Consider the following 16,832-nt stretch of genomic DNA (forward strand, 5'->3'; position numbering starts at 1 on the left):
AACTTAGGCTTCTTTGCCTTTTTCTTGCCTTTCTGAAGCTTTGCTTTTTGCTTCGCTTTTTCCCTTTTCTGTCTTCTTTGCTCGAGTCAGAAGAGCTAGAAGAACTGTCAAAAGAAGAAGAAGAAGAAGAAGTAGAAGAATTGGATACTCCTTCAAATTGGACACGCTTTTTCTGCTTTCTTGCTGAGGCAAAAGCAAAGCGACGACCCAAATAACCCGGGAAGTCAATTCCTTTCTTTTGCTTTTTGTCGTGCTTTTTGGCTTTGTTGGTTGCGTCAAAAAGCTAGGTAATCCGTGTATCAACCACCTCTTCTAATTCTTGCTCTATAAACATCCTCGAAGTAGGAGGTTTCTTGAGCGCCAGTTTGAGGGGTGGTTCTGTGGCTTTCCACCATTGACAGTGCACTTCGTCGAAGGATGTCTGCGTCAAAAATTTTGCAAATTTGAATCCTTCGCAATATTGGTCATCATCTTGGTCGCATCATCAACCAATTGTCGACGCTTCATCTCTTCAATCTCCGCCTGAGTAGGCCGAGGCGTGCCATACTCCTCATAAGAATCTTCTTTGTGGTCTCTTCCCGCATTCCCAGATGCAGAGGAAGTCAATTGATCTCTGTTTGAATCCATAAGTGTCGCGACAAAAAGGTTTGGATTTCCCGGTAGAAGAGAAAACGGCCGCGCTTTAATACCACTGTAACAAACTTGGACACTCCAAGTCAAGATTCTACCGCGACACAACAGGGATTCACTTCAAAACAGTTCACAGTTCACAATTGATTCAACACGGCCTGGCGGAGTTCCGTGCCTAGAGATATTGGCCCCAAAGACTCGCGTCCCTTCCGGTGTTTCTTTTTGTATTAATCTGTGCTCAAAGTACAAGGGAGTGGGAGGGTTCTCACTCTCAGACTCTGCGTTTAGATGCTCTGCACAGTGGGAACCCTGCCCACTTATTTATAAGTTTACAAGGGATGCCAAAAGCAGAGCCCTAAAAGCTGCCATCTTTTTAAAATAAAGCTTCTTATCAAGAGCTTCTCAAAATTAAAGCAAAGCTGCCCCAAAAAAATTGCGTAGGTTTTTTTCTTTCAGCTTTTTGCGTAGGATTTCCATACAGCCTGTCTACGCTTTTTTGCGCCGCAAATTGCAGGGGTCCGTACGGTAGTGCCACGTCAACCATTTCTGCGGGAAATCGGGGAGCTGTCCATACCAAGGGGAGGGGGTGTGTGTGTATGCGGGCTGCCACGTCACTGGTTTGTGACAAATAGATTTAGCAAATTTTGCATTTTAATCCCTTGCAAGGCCAAGGTTACTGAACAAGATGTTGCACAATTGTTCATAAAGCATTGGTATTCATTGTGTGGTCTACCCAAATCATTTGTGTCAGATCGTGATATAAAGTTCACATCTCATTTTTGGCATGCTTTGTTTCAAAATTCACTAAGTTGAATTTTTTGTCTGCATTTCATTCACAATCTGATGGACAAACTGAAATATACAACCAGTTGGCATGAGTGTGGACTGTTTTGTGGCCGGACACAAAAGCGCACCTTCTTGACAATATGATCCTTGTGTTGTGTCCACCTAGTAGGCTGGCATGAGGCAAGACCCCTATTCCTAGGATTTCCCAAGGCCAAAGTCTCCCTTTATCTACAATTTTCCCTTTATGTCTGACGAGAAGCGTCCCCTTGTCAGCTTATTATCAGTTTATGTAATGAAGTGGCATTATTATAGGATGCCCCCATAATAATGGGTTGTGGGGTTTCTGGGCTGGAGGTAGGGCATTTGTGGGAGGTCCCCATAAAGGGACCCCCAACCCCCTTGCATTTTCTCATGTTGTCATAAGCAAATTGCCAGTGTTTTGGGAGCACTCTCTCTCTACCGTTTTCTTTGTCTCCTCTACTATTGCGATCTCTATGAACTTTCATGCGGCAAGGGGCAAGAGTACTGAGTATCACGAAACTTCAAACCGAAATTGTGACTGTAGAATAAATTACAAAGGAATCACAATCCATCCAGTCCAAAATGTGTAAAAAGAAGGAAGGAGAAGCCATAAGAGTTGAAGCAAGCTACAATACAGCTATAGCACACATAGGCACAAACATCTCTTCCTATCTGTAGGAGTGTATGATAAACTTAGAAGCACTAGATTACATAAAAAAGAAGTGGATGATGCCTGATTGGTATGAAACATGCTACAAGTATCAAAATGCTAACTAGGTTAAACTAACCTTGCCTCTCATTTTGTGGCAAGATATTGGAATGAAGAACATATCTGCCTCCTCCGGATCATGAGTACGGAAGACACTTTCCCTGATGTTTTGAAAGAAATAACCTTCACTGGCATATTTCCCTGTCAATTTTCGAGGAGTCTGGTAAAAGGTGTTTGGATCTCCATCTGGATAAATGTATACTTTGAAGTTCTTCTCCATTTCTTTGTAGTTGAGTTCAAAAACATCAGGAGAGTGCAAAACAGATGTAAGAATCTGCTGGTGGTTACTTGAAAGGCTCTTTGCAGCAGACTGTTTAAATTAAAACAAGGTGAAGATAATTAGCGCTCTCTCTCTCTCTCTCTCTCTCTCTCTCTCTCTCTCTCTCTCTCTCTCTCTCTCTCTCTCTCACACACACACACACACACACACACCGGAAAGAGAGCTAGATCGACACCAAAATTTCAAGCAAGGTTAAGAGGTCGCCTGACACAAAGGACTAGGCCAAGCACCTGGAAAGTAGGAGATAGACGGTCGAGTTCCTGTAAGGATCGCATGTGAAGACTGGGAAAGTTCGAATAAAAGAGGAAGAGCAGCAGCAGGAAGGCAATGGCGGAGAGAAAGCACCTGCTCTGTAAGAAAGAGCTCTTGGCGAAGAGCGCCATGGTGGGATGCCGAGAACTGAACTGAGCTTCACTGGGTCACTTCACTAACGTGATGATTCTTAATTTTCCTTTTTTTTTTGGGAAAATTACCAAAATACCCCTCTAATTTGTGGAAACTCCCGAAATACCCTTCAAATTTCAAAAATTCCCAATGTACCCCTCATATTCTGTCATAAATTCCCACAATACCCTTTAAATTTTCCAAAATTCCCAAAGTACCCCTGGTTGTGAGAGTAAATTTATCCAAAGATTAAAAAAATTGTAGTTGTTCATAAGAAGACTGATTGTCTATCGATACAAGATACTAAAACTAGAATATGAGCTGGTTATGTAGGCTTTGGAGATGAATTGCTTCATTATTTTTAGACATAATTGTCTTTTTTCGGGAGGTAATTTGTGACAAATTACATGCTAACCACTAAACAACGGATTTCCATTGTCAAAAAAGCATAAAGGTTAGGAAATCTTGAACAATCCAACTAAAATAGATACAAGGGTATTTTGGGAATTTCCACAAACTAGAGGGGTATTTTGGGGATTTTCCCTTTTTTTTTTAAGGGTTGGGGGTGGTGGTGGTTTGGGGGGGGGGGGGCCAATATTGCTAGAGTGCTCAAGCATGTGAATGAGGATTTTTGTCCACATTTGGAAAGCTTGCCTTCTTGGAAGAAGACTTGAAGGCACCTAGAGGCCATGATGGTACTATGGCCCACTTACATGATTGGGTCCATGGGAAGCATTGGCTACTCAAGTGGAGAACTTTGTCATCAGTCTATAGTGTGAGGTGGAGTTTCGAAAAGGATGGCAATAGGCACAGACCCTCTGCCCCCCCCCCCCCCCCCCAATGATGAGTAAACCTCAATCCTAGTGTTCCCTCTAGTCCAATGACTCTTTTGGACAAAAGTTTTTGTAAATTCGATATAGTTGGCTCATGCTTCCCGGTGCAAAAGGCTCCTTCTATCAATCCCCTTTATGTTGATAGTGCTTTCTAACTTTAATTTAAGGAGAATGTGTACAATTATGGCAAGAATAAACCCCACTGCAACAACAAAGACTTGGGACCAACAACATAGCCAAATTATGTTCACGCAATGAAGGAATCTTGCAAGTTAGAGAGGAAAACCCTAATTTTCATGGCAGTCTAAACATAGTTGTTGCCATCCCATCATGGGAGGGGTTGTCTCTTCAATTAAGACCCCCATCCTCCTTGGCGTGGCCTCCCCCCTATTGCTACAGTTGTCACCTTACTCCTCAAATTGTGAGGGATAACTCCCCCCTTTCCCAAGTTCCAACATTCCCTTTTTGTAGTGCTCAACTACTCATTTGAAGATCTCCCTTTGACCAGTTGCCTAATTATTTCATCCATCACTTTTTTCATTACTAGAGTTTTTGCAACGAGTTCATCAATAGAGCCGAGAGTCTCCTCAATGCTCAGACTCCAAGAGAAATTGTAGTGTTGGGGTGTGGTTCCAACACACAACCTAGTACTGTGAGCTTACTTGCTTATTTGTGCCCCCATGCATGAGTGAGCTCCTCCCTTATGCATGTGGTTACTTTTATTAGTTAAAATAGAAAGGTACATTCCACTTCAAGTAAAATAGAAAGGTACATTCCACTTCAAGTAAAAAGTAAAGCACTAGAGTTTGCATGGTGTAAGAGGGCTAAATAAGAACTAAAGAGAATTTTCCTCTTTATTGTAGAAGTAGAGAGCCCACCACGAAGTGAATTAGTCCTTATAACCCACATCTATTCATCTGCCAACACACTCAAGTTTAAAACCAAATGTCCTCCATTGTATTGCCTCAATCAATAGTATGTACATGCCTTCTCTATCTTTTACGTGCAATTTTGCACGCATTCTTATAGGCACATATGAGCGGTAGATATTGAGGAGCAAGAAATGATGTTTGAATTCCTCAAGGCCAAAATTCTTTTAGAGATAGGTGAGGAGAATTGTCGGTCCCAGGTTGAATAGGAAGATTGCTTTTAAATGGGCAAGCAGACTGATGTGAAAAGAATCATGCATACGCCAATAGTAATTCTAGCCTATAAGCATTATCCTTGATTCTTTGAATGATTCTAAAGTGGCCATAAATCTAAAATCAAGCTTGATCTTGGGATATTTCTCTATGTTCTTGAGTCATCTTTTCTCAATCATGAGCCATACATATTGGTTTTTGCCATTGGTCATTGGTCTACACTTCTTATTGATCCCTTTGGTGTATGGTTTTTGATGGCTTTGAATCGATCAAGTAGCTTCATAAAGGCTTTTCATATGGTCATAAGTTATTCTATCATCTTTTGAAAGTTTACAATCAAGATGACTAATATGTATGGGCAACTTTTGACCATAGATATTTTCAAAAGTTGTTTTTCTTGTGGTGGAGTGCACACAATTGTTATAACGGAAATTGCAAAAAAGGTAAGTGCTCATCCAATTTTATTGGTGACCAATCATATAACAGCTCAAGAGGTCTAAAATTGTGATGCTAATTGCCTCTATTTGACCATTACTCTCAGGCTGGAAAGTATAAGTAAAACCCATTTTATATCCTAAGTTAGAAAACCTAACTATCCAAAAGTGATCACAAAAACACAATCCTATGATTACTTTAGTAAAACCATGATGAATAGCTTTGTCCGTATCATGTCTAGTTGTGACAAAGTGAGAAAAAAACCAAACTAAAATCAATGGGTAACTTTTTCCAAGGCCCATAAGGAATAGTCAATAGCATGAGAAATCATTTGAGCTTACCATGTGTACGTTTTACATTGTGACATCCAATGCAAATAGACACAAAGTGATACACATCATATTTCATGCCACGCCAATAAAATTGTTCTTTACAAACAAAAAGTTTGTTTGAAATACCTATGTGACCCATACATGGTGATACTTTTCAACTAACAAGACAAGGGCTCCACACAAGAGACGATAGAAGGCTGTATCAAGTCTTTGCCACATAGTTCGATGACTTGTCTCTGAATCTCTTTTTGTTTGAACGGGATTTTGTTTATAAGGTTTCTTATGAGGAGTGACTATCAAACATAAGATCAATCCTATGATCCATGGATCTAGAAAGGAGGTCGATGTGGAGGGTAATCTGTAGCAAAACAATCTGACCAATACGAGTGATGTGATGTAGAGGTTGATGAAGGAGAAGACTCTTCACCTTCATTAACATGATGTATACTTTCCTATGAATGTGTAATGGACGATGAGTGTGTGTGTGTGTGTGTGAGACAAATGCAAAGGTGCAATAAGAAATTTGTGTGCTTCCTTCAACATAAACTATATTATTAGAGAGAGAAAGCACAAGAAATTACATGAAGGAAAATGAGGAGTGCAAGGAAGTGAACTCATGGCTTAAGAAATGCTAAAAGATGAATGACACTTTATAAGCGCATGGAAAATTTTCCTAAGATCTTACAATAATTTACGAAACTCAAAATGGCAAAATATAACTTACAATGGGTGGGAATGGGAAGCCAAGTGGGCACAAGGGCGGGGTATTTATTGTGTGACCATCTCATTTAAAAGAAAGATATGCTTGCTATAGGAATTGACCTAAGAGATATTTGCCGTATGGAGTAGTACTTGTTGCCACAAATAGTGCATGACGGGTCAATAAAGTTGCCAAAAGTACCTTGGATTTTGATAGCAAACCAAGGATGGACGGTGAAAGAGATCATACAAACCATGCATTCACTCAAGATGGCGTTCACAAAGGAAGGAAAGCTCATTGGCCTAAAGTCACATGATTGGCATAAAACGTGTCAAGTATGCTTCAATTTGATGACCCTGAACAAAAGTAAAGTGCATACTTCACCTATGTAAGGCTTGTAACTTGTTTTGAAATTTATATTGTCCATGGCTATTGAAGGTTCTTTGTTTGTAACCATCCATGCAACAATTTACAAACATACTACATTGGTTCATTGGATTTCCCAAAATGGCATTGCCTCCATACCTTCTGCAAAGCAAAATGGTGAAGAGTGTGTTTGTTGATGCACATAGTTGATGAGGTGGAGATAGCAGGCACCGTACATTTGATATGGATGTTCTTCCTAGAACCCTTCAAGAAAACTCTTAAGGGATATGTTCATCAAAGTGCTTCAGAATCTAGCAATGCAAAAGTGACTTGCCCCTTATGATGATGCAAAACAAGAGCGACTTGCGGCATGATATGCCTTTAGATTGGGAAAGAAACCACCTCCTTTGAGTTCTTTCCAACATTCATGAGTCTAAGATGGTTGCACAATGCCATGGGAAGGGCCACACAACAAGGTGAGAATTGTTGGAATTAGGGTTGCAAGAAAACACGCACAACTTGGAGAAGACAAAGGAAGCTCAAGGCACACAACAAAGAGTGTATTACTTAGTGTGCAATGGAAAGATTAGTTAGCCCTAGAGTGATGGGTGTATATATAATGCACGGGGAAAAAACCTCCTAGTGAGGGAAAAAATGCCACGGCAGTCTTAAGTGTGTTCACACACATCAATACACATGTATATGGTAACAAATCCCCCCTGGGAGTGATGCGGTGAAGGAGAGCTGGCACATAGAGTATAGGGAAGTGCCATGCCCTGAGGACATGATTAGTCCACAAAGCTTGTGGAAAGCTTCAAACTTCTCATGAGACAATGCCTTTGTAAAAAGATATGCAAGGTTGTCATGTGTTGGCACATAAGCCAAACTGATCTTTTCACTGAGAGACTCTCCCTGACATAGTGGTAATGCACCTCAATGTGCTTTTGCAAGCATGAAAAATTGGGTTCCTTGCAATTGCCAATGCGCTCTGACTGTCAGTGTAGATAGTGTTGACAATGTCTTGTCCAACACCCAAATCAGCTTTAAGGCATCTGAGCCATGCACACTCAACCGTAGCTGTGAAGACTTCCTTGTACTCAGCCTCACATCTAAAAGTGGCCACTGTAGGTTTCTTCTTGCTCAACCATGATATGAATGAGCTGCCAAGCATGAAACAAAAACCACTTGTGGACACTCATGTGTCAAAAAAACCTGCCCAATTTGAGTCCGAAAAAGCATGTAAATCTGGCGGCAATGATCCCCCCTTGGGATAAAACAAGCCAAGATGTAAAGTGCCACTCAAGTAGCAAAAAATTCTCTTGACATCCTGCCAATGCTTAGACCCTTGGCTATGCATGAATTTGTTGACCTGTGAGACTGCAAACTGAATATCGGGTCTCGTGTTGCATACATAAATGAGGCAGTCAACAGTAGTTTGGTAAAGAGTGACATCGACAGGATCACCGGCATCATGAAGGCTCAATTTCAAACCTGTTTCTATGGGAGTGGCAATAGGTTTGCAATCCTCAAGTCCAAACTTACATAGCAATGTCTCTATGTAACTTTTCTGACACAAGGCAATACCACCATCACGCTAAAACTCTATACCCAAGTAATGATGCAACATCCCCGAATCTTTCATCTTGAAAGTAGCATTCAAATTAGCCTTACATTCAGCAATATGTCTCTCGTTTGGTCTAGTGATCAACAAATCATCTACATAGAGAACCACAATGAGAAGTACATAACCCTCACGCTTTATGTACAATGTGCTTTCTGTTGGACTGTTATGAAAGCCTCGTTTGACCAAATGAGTGTCAACCTTCTCATACCAAGCACGAGGTGATTGCTTCAACCCATATAAAGCTTTCTTACATTTGCACACTTTATCCTCTTGTCTTTTCTTGACAAAACCGTGAGGCCGCGTTACATAAACTTCCTCAAATATGTCACCATTCAAGAAAGCAGTACAATGTCTGACTAATGTACATCCTAACCAAAATGAGCTGCTCCAATGCACACAGAAAACACATTGTAGTCATATGACAAGTGGGAGCAAAAATCTCTTCATAATCTATGCCTTTCTGCTGTGCATAACCTTTTGCAACAAGTCAAGCCTTATAGCCATCAATCTCACCATCCTGTCATAAAAACCTAATATCTACTTTCCCAAATGATTTTCTCATATGAAACTGATCATTTAATATAAGGAAAAGACCAAGGGGAGCAAAGGCTGGATATTGGAAAGGCTACCAGATCGGTCTCATATAGGGGATCCAAAAGAGGGGAATTGGGGATCCAAATGGGGATGGTCTGCTAAAGAGCAAAGTACATTGATGGAGTTTAAAAGACCTCTAGGTTTAACTCCATTAAGACTTCCATAGGGTAAAGTTCCAACTTTTTAACTCTGAAGGTTATAGGCCATGGGAACTTGGCTTAGTGACTAAAAGTGCTAACACTAGAAGTCAACAAAAGACAATCAGCAAGAAGACAAAGGAGAGGGCGAGTTGGGAAGAGGACAGACTGGGAATCATACACACACACTCTACACTTTCCACAAAGCAAATAGGAAACATGTCAGGCATGCAGGAAAACCCCCAATTCTAGCTTGAAATCCTATTGGATGGACATAGAAGTGGATCAATGAGGGCTCAGCTAGTGTAAACTAAATTTCTTATTTTAGAAATGCTTAAAAAAATAACCAATAAGAAATAGTCTCGCTAAAAGACTATTGGTCAGTCAAAAGGTCCAATGAGAATTAAGCAGCTCCTAAATTTGCTTAATTGCTATTGGCCAGAAGACTAAAAGGTCCAATAGGAATTCAGATAATTAAATTTATTATTTGAGCATTTACAAAAAGGGGAAAAGGGTGCACACTTGTCACAAGGCTTTTGACTGGGCCTCTCAAAGGCTATTGGCTAAAATATTCACGGGCCAATAGGAAGCCAACAAGAGTAAAGCTCTTGCTCAAATGCTATTGGCCAGGCTTTTCAAGGGCCAATAGGAAGTCAACAAGAGTAAAGCTCTTGCTCAAATGCTATTGGCCAGGCTTTTTAATAGGGGTCGACCAAGATGAGAGAGGGGGCTGATTTATGAAGGCATTATTCCACACACACTCACACAAGCTCATGTGTGAAGTAAAGAAAGTCTATCTCCTTCTCAAGCTTAAATGGAAAGCTCTTTATCTACTCCAAGCTTGTGAGAAGGGAGGCCTACACCAACAAACTCTTGGCTTGTGATGCAAATCCAACCAAGAGACAAGCTCCAATGCATGCTCATCTCCTCTACCATGCTAATTACTAAACTATGCTAAGCTATTATGAGTGATTATGTGAGGAGAAATACTTCTTTCTCGTAAGAATACTTCTTCTTCCTCTACGTCTAGTCTCATACCTTGCTAGCTCTCACCATCTCCGAAGGTGTGTGAGGTCTTGGGTCTGAGACCGCAAGGGAATTGATGTTATGTGTTATCACGTGTAAGTTTGGTGCATGAAGCTTCCATCTTTATTGCACCAACGATTTTTTACCAAGGAACACAAAGTATTGTATTGTACAAAGTCTATCTTAATGGGAGAAGCTATAATACAAATGCTTAATGGAGGGGGGACCGGTCCATGTAAATCTAGTCCTCAATAGTTGTCATTTGTTCTATTTCTCTCCCTCTTTCAAGTATTGTTATGCCAAACTAATTAGGTGTTATGCTAATGTTGCTATCTCCAACCAAGCACTCTTCTATGCTCATTAGGAACTTGCTCTTAATGAAATGCTCACTATGTTAAGTTATTTTCCGCTATTTACAAGCTATTTAGACCATTAAATGTTACATTCCAGCTTGTGTTTCAACTTGTAAACCCACTTTGTACCAATGGCCTTTTTGCCAGAAGGCAAATCATATAAAGTCAATGTGTCATTTTCTAGAAGTGCATCATATATAGATTGCATGGCAGCCATCCAATTTTTGAATTTTTTGCTTCATCAGAAGATAGAGGTTCCTCAACATCATGTAAGCTAGACACAGCCAAAGCATAACAATCTGATGCATAAGATGCATGGTAAGAATCTGAACGAGTATGACTAGACAAAGGTGCATCCAATTTACTGTCACGCAAAGTATGCACCAACCATTTAGGCATACCTCTAGCCTGCTCATTCTCAACCCTTTCCTCATTAAGTACATCATGTACATCTACATCAGTAATAAGCTGATCTGTAACATTTTCAGAAACCCTCCTCATTGGAATTTACATTTGAACTTCCACCACTAAAAAGAGGCAAGAAAGTGTCATAATGTCTTATGAGCTTACATTACTGTCCATAGTACATGACAGCAAGGGCTGAACAAAATCTTTCACAAACACAACATCTTGTGAGACCAAGACATGCTTTGTTTGCGGATGATACAATCTGTAACCTTTGCTTTCAGCACTATAACCAACAAAAATACATTTGTCAGCCCTATCATCCAATTTACTGCGTTGTGTTTATGGCACCAAAGCATATGTCAAACAACCAAAAACACGCATGTGCTCAATAGAAGGCTTTCTATCATGCCATGCTTCATATGGAGTCATAGGATGAAAAGCTTTTGTAGGAAACCTGTTTAGTACATAAGTGGCACACATGATGGCCTCAAGCCAAAACAAATGCGGTAAAACTCGACTCTTAGCCATACATTGTGCCATTTTTGTAAGTAACCTATTTCTCCTCTCATCCACACAATTTTTTTGAGGTGTATAAGGCACTTTACATTTGTGTTTTATCCCAAGACTAGCCAAAAGGCATTAAACTCATGAGACATATAATCCCCTCCTCAATCGGAATGGAGGGTGCCCATAATACATTTTTAGACATAGCCAGAAATTGTTTGAACCACATAAATACTTCGGACTTTGCTTTAAGAGGATATACTCATGCATGCCTGGAGTAATCATCAATAAAAGTCACAAAGTAAAGGTAATTGCCCAAGGAATGAGTTTGCATGGGCCCACAAACATCACTATGCACAAGCTGCAACCTGCATGTGGCCCTAATTGAACCATCCTTTGGAAACTTTAAGTGCTGCATCTTACCCAAAATACAACCTTCACAAACATGTTTGATAGGTGCTTCAAGAGTCGGCAAAGACGCAACCATATCAAATTTTTGCAAACGCAGCAAACTGGTAAAATTCAAATGCCCAAAATGTACATTCCAAAGTTTTCCATCTGAACTAGCCTTAGAATCCACAACTGCATTTGAAAAATTCTGCCCACACTTGTCATATAAAGTGAGCTTATACAACCCACGCCATAAAATGCCAGATGCAACAATATTATCATCAAAACTGAGATCATGTAGTGTACATCTTTCATCCACAAATTTGACTACAAGACCAAGTCTAGCTAGTGCAAATACAAACAAAAGCTTCTTCTTAATCTCAAGTACATACAATGCATCAACAAATGTGAGAAAAGATGGATTAATTTTTGAGACACATTCGTACTCCTCGAGCATTGCGAACAAGTAGGTTGTATTTTTTGTAGCCTCTTGATGCATCAATTTCTCATATGGCATGGTTCCTCTCTTTTAGTAGACTTCACAATGAAGTTAGTGGCATACCATTGAAGTAGCTCTGCAAAGTGCACAAGTCTACAAGGGCTAAAATCTCCCAGCACTAGAAATTGTAGCAAAAAAAAAAAAGGAAAACCCATAAGAAAATGCTCTAGAGAAAGTAGAGGAAAACATAGACAAAAATGATGAACAAAACAAAGGGAAAAATACAGAGAAAGTAGTGAACAACCTAGAGAATGCAGAGATAACAATGAGCGAGGTAGAGAATGTATCTTTAAGGGGAGAGCTCGTCATAGATATAGGGATTTATGATGAGTAGTGCCAAGATGAGAAAGAGGATGCTTAAAGTGTAAATACATGTATTTTGAAACACTAACTAACCAGACATGTTTAGTTTAAGTTAAGTTCAAGTTGATAGCAGTGAACAAGCTAGAGGATGTGTCTTTAAGGGGAGAGCTCTTCATAGATATAGGGATTTGCTAAGTTGTACCAAGATGAGAGAGAGTCTATTTAAAGTGCAGATACATTGTATTTGAAACACTAACTACCTAAACATATTTACGTTCAAGTTTAACTTCAACTTTTTGTTTCAATAATAACTTGAAAATGTTGATGCAATTCAAAAATGTGTTAGTTTTTTAGAGTTTTATACATGTTTATTACGTAGGTCTTGTGTCATTCTTGCACTTTATTTTTATTTCTTTTTTTTCACATTCTTCACTATTCACTCACATTCACACGATGGCTTATGGTCAGGGGGGTATGGAAGATCTTTTAGCATCTCTATCATCCACACAGAGTAAATGGCATGAGGACATTCACTCTACCCCACTTCAAGGATTTGGCCCATCATGGGTACAATCTCCAACACCCTGACATGGTCCTGGCACTTTACACTAACTATCAACTTCAACTTATAAGCGTAGTGTTGGCACTTCACACAAACTATCGCCTTCACACTCTACATCTTCAGAGTGATCACAATGCTCTAAGTCATTTATCTCTACTAGGCACTCATATGAGACATCGTTGGCCTGACACTCTAGTGGGTAGAGAAGGCATATGTGGTGGTGGTGGCACCCATGATGCTTCCACACCGCTTCACAATTGTTAAGCTTCCATTCGTGTCCCCCATTCGGCGCTCCCACACCTCTTACACAATCGACATCTACTCTAGCTTTTGCCCAATAGTTAGCCACTCCTACCTTCACGCCATAGGATACACCTTCACTTACACCGCTTGCCACTCTTGGACTCGCCCTTGTAGAGACTCTCATTGTGACCCCTATCCCGTGAGGGCACACAAGAGGACCTCCCTTACACCATATACCTTCACCCTTGCCAAGACTCTCGTTGTGACCCCTCAATATCTCTAGGGCATGCGGGTGGACCTCCCTTACACCATAGACCCTCCCACGAGCAAGATTTGGGTAGATGAGAATGGTAGGAATGTGACTACTACCATGCACAACGTCTACTTTCACGCATTTTGTCACCACCTCATGAAGAAATGAAAAGAAAAACCAGTCGAGATCAAAGAAACGGTAATTAACATGCTCTATATCGCGTTTTACGTGGAGAGTGTGGAGCATCATTTCTCCACCAAATGGATGCACGCACAAATGCCCGACTACTTGAAGCACAAGCTATACTACTTGAAGCATGTGTGTGTGTGTGTGTGTGTGTGTGTGTGTGAGAGAGAGAGAGAGAGAGAGAGAGAGAGAGAGAGAGAGAGAGAGAGAGAGAGAGACCTCCTTGATATCCAATAGCTCCTTATACCCGACCACCTAAAAGCACTATCGTCATCAACCCAATCCGCACTTGTACAACCTCGCTCTTCACCTGCAAAGTAAATACCATCCATACAATACTTATACCATACACAACAGCCAAAAGGATGAAGAGGACCCCAAAGCAGCTGCAACTTCATATGACATGATACATGGGCATTCACATTGCATTGGCTCGATCACCCTCTTGTTTCTCAATCTCTACAGTGTGCCGTCTTGTGCTAGTGACAATATAGCAACTCCTTTACCTTGACGATGGGAGGGCTCGAGCCCCTCATCTTGTTTTCTAGAATTTTTCCCCCACGAGTCATTCTTGTGCATCAATTAAGTGGCCATATTTGTGATGCCTATGCGTGGCTCTCGCCCCATCGTATTCGGTCCTTGTCCGACCATGTTTTTCAAGTTTCAAACTTTGCAGGACATCGTCAATGCATTCAAAACATGCTAAACAAAAGAAAAAGGTGGGAGCTGAAGCCACCCCATCATCGCACGGATGATGGGAAGGCTCTGGCACCTCCCTTTTATTCAAATTTCTTTCTCTACGAGTTCTCTTCGTCATTCTCGTTCATCAATTAGGTGGCCATATGTGTGATGCCTACATGTGTCTCTTGCCCCATGGTATGCGGCGCTTGTCCGGCCATGTTTCATGGCAAGGGAGAAGCACCTTCCCATGTTGGCACTAGAGTGTAAAGCTCACCCATCGTCCTCGTAGTGATAGCCATGTGTATGAAGCTATCCATAAAAATATTTTTAACAAAAAAGGGGGTGCAAAGCTCACCCATCATCTGCGCGTGCGCGGATGATGGGCGAGCTTTGCACCCCCTTTTTTTATTTTAAAAAATAGCTTTATGGATAAATTCTTACACATGGAGATTAACCAGCTCGCCATCTCACCATCTCATTGACAATGATGAAGAGCATTGATACCCAGATAAGAGGCGATGGTGGCCACTCTAATTAGACCTTTGTGCTTGAGGTGGGTGATGAGCTCACCGATGCAAGTGGCAAAGTCCTGAGGGGAGCTATTACCGAAGCTCTCGTAGTGGATGTCGAGGGCGTCAATGTGGTAGGCGGAGATGATGAGCGAGAGAGAGGAGACGAAAATTTTGATCCAGGTATTGAGGGACTTGGGCTGGAAGCTGATGCTGCTAGAGAAGTTGATGGAGGGGTGGGCGGCTTTGATGGTGGAAATGGTGGACGCAGACAGGCGGGGCTGCCAAGTGGCCTCAAAGAGGCCGTCAATGGTGCTACTGTCGGTGGAAAACGCCAAAATCAAGAAGAAGTTGAAGGCAGAGCAGGTGGAGGGAGCGATGGGGACATCTAATAGAGCTGCACCGCCGTCGCCGTACTGGCTGCACCGACGTCCCCCCGCTTGCTGACGCTGGCGCTGGCTCTACAGCCAACGTTGCTAGCACCCTTCTCGCCATCCACCCGCCTCTTGCACTTAGATACAAACAATATGTCACATAAATTCACGTTCACGGATTACACCAACACATTTGGTACCCCACAGATTACACAATGATATGCCTGCAGAATATGAGCCTCCTCACATGCTTCATTCTCTACAATCGCGCCTGACAATGATAGAACCCAGCTTGCTACAAGCCACTGCAAACCATCCAACCACCCACAAATAGTGTCATCGTCTAACTGGCTGTACGGAGAGAGAGAGAGAGAGAGAGAGAGAGAGAGAGAGAGAGAGAGAGAGAGAGAGCTCTGTGCTAAGCTACTTCCAAACTTTTGAGATCCAAGAGTGGATGGAGTGGTCTTGGACGGAAGCTAGTGCAGTGCGTAACAAGCATTACCTACCAGCCACATCGGTCAAATAGACACATACAATAGTGATCGCCATGTGAATTAATCTACCCATAAATTTTGGCAATGCCTTGATTGACAATATATATTAAGTGTAGTGAACTTTAGAAAGCACAATAAGTGCTTCAAGATCTTCTTATCTGGAACTTCATCTCTTGGAATGGACTGATTGGGGGATATGCCCTAAAGGGATGAGGCCAAGAAGCTCTGGGCTTTTTTGAGTGGATGATAAGCGAGGGAGTCTCTCCAAATGCAATCACCTATGCTTGCATCTTGCTAGCATGTGGCAACTCAAGTTAAGGAAATGTGCTAGGTTTCTTCTACCAATGCTAGGTACAAGTCCTTCAACTCCACAACTAGATGAACTTTTCAATTCAAATGGAGTTGTAAATGTGTTGCTTCAAGTTTATGTGAAGATACAAAGTGATATTTCTGGAGACACTATTTCTTCGAATGTCATGTCTCCAAACATTGTATACATTATATAAACCCCCCTCCCCCCAGAAACGAGAAGTTCTTTACTCAAAGGAGAAGCTTCAGGTTCTACAAGTTCAACAAATGTTAAGGTGGCCATCAAGCCACCACCCAGCTACACAACCCTAGGCATTGACTCGAAGGAGGTGTCCCGACGATCGTGGATAGTGCCATCGTTGATACATTAACACAATGTTCGCCTTCAGCAAATCAAGTTGCGAGTGGTGGAGATGACATTTTGGGGCTTGATGGCTTCAACACTGCTGGCTCTCTATATAGCTATGTGTCACAACCAGCTTTATCACTAAAAGTATCATCAGCTTCTCAACCTACTTTATAAAGGGATTTTTATATAGGCCAATCCTTGTATACATCTTCTTCTAACCCACCATTTCCAATTGGTGAGATAGCGAGCAAGGGAAAATTAGGGAGCATAAGATTGCACCAAGAAAAATGGTTTGAAACAAGGTCGGCTATTTGGGCTTATAGTCTTAGCAAGGGCTTGATTGATTTGAACATAGC

General features: G+C 41.3%; 1 protein-coding gene and 1 pseudogene across 1 annotated transcript in view; both read right to left on the minus strand.

Moving 5' to 3' along the window:
* The window catches only part of LOC147427147 (Exostosin family protein), a 76,817-nt gene extending 73,907 nt beyond the window's left edge, over positions 1-2,910 (minus strand). The window contains exons 1-2 of the mRNA XM_086498807.1: positions 2,717-2,910; positions 2,226-2,516 (exon numbers count right to left, since the gene is read on the minus strand). Coding sequence (XP_086354933.1) covers positions 2,226-2,516; positions 2,717-2,869 — 444 coding nt within the window. The 5' untranslated portion in view covers positions 2,870-2,910. The remainder of the gene's footprint in view (positions 1-2,225; positions 2,517-2,716) is intronic.
* A 12,006-nt stretch (positions 2,911-14,916) lies between these two features.
* On the minus strand, positions 14,917-15,664 carry LOC147427148 (chitinase 2-like; annotated as a pseudogene).
* Positions 15,665-16,832: the final 1,168 nt, after the last annotated feature.

This window comes from Adiantum capillus-veneris, chromosome 24 (assembly GCF_014529385.1).
Source record: "Adiantum capillus-veneris isolate H3 chromosome 24, ASM1452938v2, whole genome shotgun sequence".
NCBI classification, from domain to species: domain Eukaryota; kingdom Viridiplantae; phylum Streptophyta; class Polypodiopsida; order Polypodiales; family Pteridaceae; genus Adiantum; species Adiantum capillus-veneris.